Source organism: Sinocyclocheilus rhinocerous, unplaced genomic scaffold, assembly GCF_001515625.1.
Source record: "Sinocyclocheilus rhinocerous isolate Xijiao unplaced genomic scaffold, SAMN03320098_v1.1 scaffold3306, whole genome shotgun sequence".
Lineage (NCBI taxonomy): Eukaryota > Metazoa > Chordata > Actinopteri > Cypriniformes > Cyprinidae > Sinocyclocheilus > Sinocyclocheilus rhinocerous.
In genome coordinates, this window is record NW_015640049.1 from 1 (window position 1) to 4,872 (window position 4,872).

The 4,872-nt window shown below is 33.7% G+C and overlaps 2 protein-coding genes across 3 annotated transcripts in view; one reads left to right on the forward strand and one right to left on the reverse strand.

Moving 5' to 3' along the window:
* Window positions 1-11: 11 nt before the first annotated feature.
* LOC107752422 (protein phosphatase methylesterase 1-like) lies at window positions 12-4,701 on the reverse strand. 2 transcript variants are annotated; one of them, XM_016568375.1, is made up of 6 exons: window positions 4,198-4,701; window positions 2,376-2,475; window positions 2,167-2,259; window positions 464-521; window positions 326-377; window positions 12-254 (listed from the first exon to the last, which is right to left on the reverse strand). In XM_016568375.1, the coding sequence occupies exons 1-6, from the start codon at window positions 4,311-4,313 to the stop codon at window positions 41-43; spliced, it is 633 nt and encodes a 210-aa protein (XP_016423861.1). In that variant the 5' UTR covers window positions 4,314-4,701; the 3' UTR covers window positions 12-40. The 2 variants fall into 2 exon arrangements, with proteins under 2 accessions (XP_016423861.1, XP_016423862.1); XM_016568376.1 differs by lacking the exon at window positions 4,198-4,701 and adding an exon at window positions 3,994-4,025.
* Window positions 4,133-4,872, forward strand: part of LOC107752420 (G protein-regulated inducer of neurite outgrowth 1-like) — a 5,532-nt gene continuing 4,792 nt past the window's right edge. Inside the window, exon 1 of the mRNA XM_016568374.1 lies at window positions 4,133-4,186. The gene's annotated coding sequence lies outside the window, so the exon portion shown is untranslated. The remainder of the gene's footprint in view (window positions 4,187-4,872) is intronic.

Consider the following 4,872-nt stretch of genomic DNA (forward strand, 5'->3'; position numbering starts at 1 on the left):
TAGTAGCAGAAGTAGTAGTAGTTTTCTTTTTTTTGTGATATCAGTGCATCCATTTTGACGATGATGCTGGTTCATATTGACAGATGACGCAGTGTTTCTCACCCTCCACCACGTCGATGGCCACCAGCCCCACCACAGAGGGCAGCAGTCCACTGGACGCATGCACCGCGATGGCTCCGCCCACATTGTGACCCACCAGGATGATGGGGGGCGGGGTCTCGCCGTACGTCGCTCGCACCACATTGGCTACGTCTCTGTGAGCAGAGGAGGTGATTGGTCAGCTCTGAATACTACAGCCTGTTAATGATATCTGTGCGTGTTTTACCTGGACATGGTTTGTGTGGAGAGGTCATCGGCGTGCCGGACCTGCGTAGCACCTGTTTGTGATTGTACTAGTCAGATCAGTGCACACGGGTAACTGCTGCAGGTTAAACCTAAACTAAAGCTAGAAGTTTGATCTCACCGTGACCCCTGAGATCCATGGCCAACACCCGACAAGTGACCCGACTGGCCATCGCTGCCTGTTGAGGAGAAACTCATTATTCATCATGAAGTGAGACATGAATGAATTCCCCTGTTGCAGAGTTATTATAGTTAATCCATAAAAAACATTTGGTATCACTTTACTTGAAGCCTTTATATATAATGCAATATAAAAGTATTTTTAATGCATTAATCTCATTATGGTCAGTATGATCGCATTAGTAATTCTAACCACAGTTATAATGCATTATAACACTATTCAGTTACTCCTTGAGAAAGTATAATAGATTATAACACATGAGAAAAAAACAGTATCTATTGCCATGGTTTAAAAAAAGTAATTGTGACTATTTAAATCACAATTCTGTTTCCCCCCCTCACAATTGCAAGTTTATATTTCGCAACTCTGACTTTTTTATTGTCATTTTGAGATATTTTGAGATAAAAAGTCACTTTTTATTTTTTTTTAGCCCATGGAGGAAAAAAGCTACATTTCAGATGTAACCAAGATTTTGCAAATATTTTAATGCAATATACAATTATTTCTAAAAATATATAATGCATGACAATATACATAACTTTATAATGCATTATAGATAAAGGCTTCAAAGTAAATGTTACCAAACATTTCTGGAGAAAACTGGAGAAAAAAAAAGAAAGAAATATACATATATAAATAAATAAAACCTGAGTTATACTAAAATAACTAAAACTGAAATAAAAAAATTAATAAAGACTATAGACAAAAAATAGGGGAAAACAGTAACTAATAAAAAAGACAAAAACTAAATAAAATTACTAAATTTTTAACTAAAATATGAAAAATATTCAAATAAATAAATAAAAATGTTACAAACAAACAACAAGATTACTAATAGGTTAAAATTTAAATGAAATTGGCAAATACAAGATAAAAAAAATTCAAAGAATAACTTACAAAAATGATAAAAATAACAAAATTACTAAAATGTTAACTAAAATTAAAATGAAAACGTAAAATGCAAAAATAAAACTAATTCAAAATATTGAAAAACAATAACAAATAAAAATGTCAAAAACACACAACAAAACTACTAAAACATTAACTAATTTTTAAATAAAAATGGAAAATACAAAATAAAAACTAATTAAAAATATTAAAAAATAAAAGTGACAAAAACACAACTAAAATGTTAACTAAAATTAAAATGGAAATGTAAAATGCAAAAATAATCTCATTCAAAATAAAAAAACAATAACTAATAAAAATGTCAAAAACACAACAAAATTTAAAATGTAAATGGAAAATACAAAGTAAAAACTAATTCAAAATATATAAAATAAATAACTAACGAAAATGACAAAAACAACAAAAAACTAAAATGTTAAATGAAATTAAAATGTCGGGGAAAAAACTGAAAAACAGAAAATATAAAAACAAAAACTAATTGTTAATAGTACACTGCTTTGCTGGTGTGAGTAATAATGCTGCGTCCTATTCAGAGTCACCGATGCATTTACTTGCTTAAAAGTGAACGTTTCTGTGTGACGTCATACACTTATACATTTATGGTTTCTTTTAGGTATAGGTTGTTTACATTCATAATTATCTTTATATAATATAAATAATAGAAGAAAGTTGACAATTCTGACGTATACAGGCTCTGTTCTAAACCAAGATATAGTTTATGTGTGTGTTTGTACCGTAAAAACGGCCCAGGACAGAGCCGAATGCCCTCCTCCGTGAAGCAGAACCAGCAGTGGTCCGTCCTGACCGCTTTTATACACACGGAACACGTGCACACGCACCTCAGTCAAGGAATATAGTCATACACACATCTGTTACCATACACACACAAACTGTGATCTCTGATCCACACAAAGAGCCGTGTGTGTGAGTGTGTGAAGGATATATCCTTAGTCTCTCCTGACCCGATGACCACGTCGTCCATCATTTCAAAGTATTCGCTCCAGGACACGGGAGAGTAATCTCTCTTAGTGCTCACACCATGACTGAAAGACAGAGGGAGTGAAGGATTCAGCTCTCGGCTCAAAGGACGCATTAAACTGATCAAAAGTGACAGTAAAGACATTTATAACAATATAAAGATTTCTGTTTCAAATAAACGCTGTTCTTTTGAACTTTCTATTCATCTGTGAATCCTGAAAAATAAAATAATTTTTTACAGTGTAGAATGATTTCTGAAGATCATGTGACACTGAAGACTGGAGTAATGATGCTGAAAATTCAGCTGCGCATCACAGAAATAAATTACAGTTTAACAGATATTCACATAGAAAACAGCTGTTTTAAATTATAAAAATATTTCAAAATTTTGCTGATTTTTACTGTATTTTTGATCAAATAAATGCAGCCTTGGTGAGTCTCATCAACCATTTTGAACAGTAGTGTAAGTCAAGCATCACTATTAATTAAGTTTAAAGTATTAAACTTAATTGTGTAACTCATCATGCACTGTTTGTGTTCCAGATATAAATAATTCAAGTCAAATCAAATCATACGGATCTTGAGGTGAGTTTTTCCTGTTACTTTTAAGCAATTGGGCTTATAATGCTGATTAAGCAACTGTCCATCCAATCTAAAGCTTTAATCAACAGGAAGTGATCCATGTTGCTTTTGCTTGATTTTCAAATAGTTTTTGAGTTCATTTAGGGGTTTTAAGCATTTAGGCACAAGCGAAACCCTCGCTGGTTTCTTGCAGGTTATTTATCTTTAATTAAGCGACAAAAGAAATGTAAGACTGCATGTGTTAAACAAACCAGGAGGAATTATTTCATGCTCATGGATGGGCTTTTCAAACTCGGTTTGTCTCAGATGTTTCTCTGAGAGGTAAATAATGCTTTAGGAGGAATGAACAAACACACATGGGTCAGTAGTTGACGTACAGTTAGAGTATAGAACTATCAAATGAATGTGGAGAATCTGATGAGAAATGTTTGAGACAAAGATAAGATTTCTATAGGGTCTTTTTCTCAAAATAAAAACCTGAGAACCATCTGAGAGATCAGTTACTGCTAAAATCACCAATAAACGAATGCATTGCTATTTTACTATATTAGCGACATTTAAGATTTGAATGTTACTGCTTTACCTTCAAACTTAATTTTAGCAACCAAAAAATGGCCAAATACATCTTTTATTTTAGCATTATATTTGTTTTAGAATTTCCTAACAAATATCTGTAACACTTTACAATAAGTCAATGCATTAATTAACAATGACTAATTCATTTGTTATAGTATTTATTAATATTAGTTCATGCTAGTTATTAAAAATACAGCAGTTCATTGTTAGTGCAGACCCATGCATTAAATAATATGAACAAATATAACTTTTGATTGTATTAATATATTGGTAAATGTTGAAATTAACATTAACTAATGTTTTTTTGTTATTACTAATGTTAGCTAATGTAATTAACTAATGGATCCTTATTATAAAGTGTTACCCAATTATCTTTTTGTTAAATGTTTTGCATTAAAAATTAATTTTGCACTTTCTTTTCTTACACTGATATTTTGTCATAGTTCTTCATTCCTGGTTCTGGAGAGCTTCTAATTAAATGCACCTGAAGCGACTAATTAAGGCTTTATTTGTTCATTATAGACAGGTGTGTTGGATCTAATCGTCTGTGAGTGTGAGTAGTTGTCCAGACATTGTTCAGAGTTGTTGTGTGGTGTTAGAGAAAAGCAGGTGAAGCGGGTGAGTCTTACTTCTCTGTGTCGAAGCTCTCCTCCCACATGCTGTTGGCCGAAGCGTCGGTGCCGATGGTCGGGTCAGAGCTCAGGTGCGAGGAGCGACTCTCAGCGGACGAGCGCTCGGAGGCCATGAGAGAGACAGACGGAGGGAGAGAGAGACAGACAGTGAACACACAGCCAGACTCACAGAGTTAAAGAGCACCGGCGCTCAGCACTCGAACCGACAGCAGACAGATGGAGCAGACAGCTGCCCACAGCCTCTCTGTGATTGGACCAGCATGCTCCGAGTCAGGTGTTTTTGTGAGGAGACACAGATTGATAGATCTGTTTAATGTCGCGGAGGTTTCTCCTAAATAGCAGTTTAAATGATAAAACGCGTAGCAAATAGAAAATCCTGCTTCTCGGATGAGAAAAACAATCTCAAACTGTGCTCAAGATGCCAAAGTCTGCATCAGAAGTCAGAGATCTCAATATGAGCTCAAACATTTCTCATCAAAGTCTCCAAAGATCAATGATTTGAGCTGCTTTACATTCAGTTTATAACTTTTATATATTTTTTAACATTATATACTCTTACTGTATGACTACAGTGATTTACAGTATGAACTATTGACTCATTTGCGTCTATTTTTAGGATAAATTTTAGGATATATATATATGTATGTATATGTGTGTATATATAAATGTGTG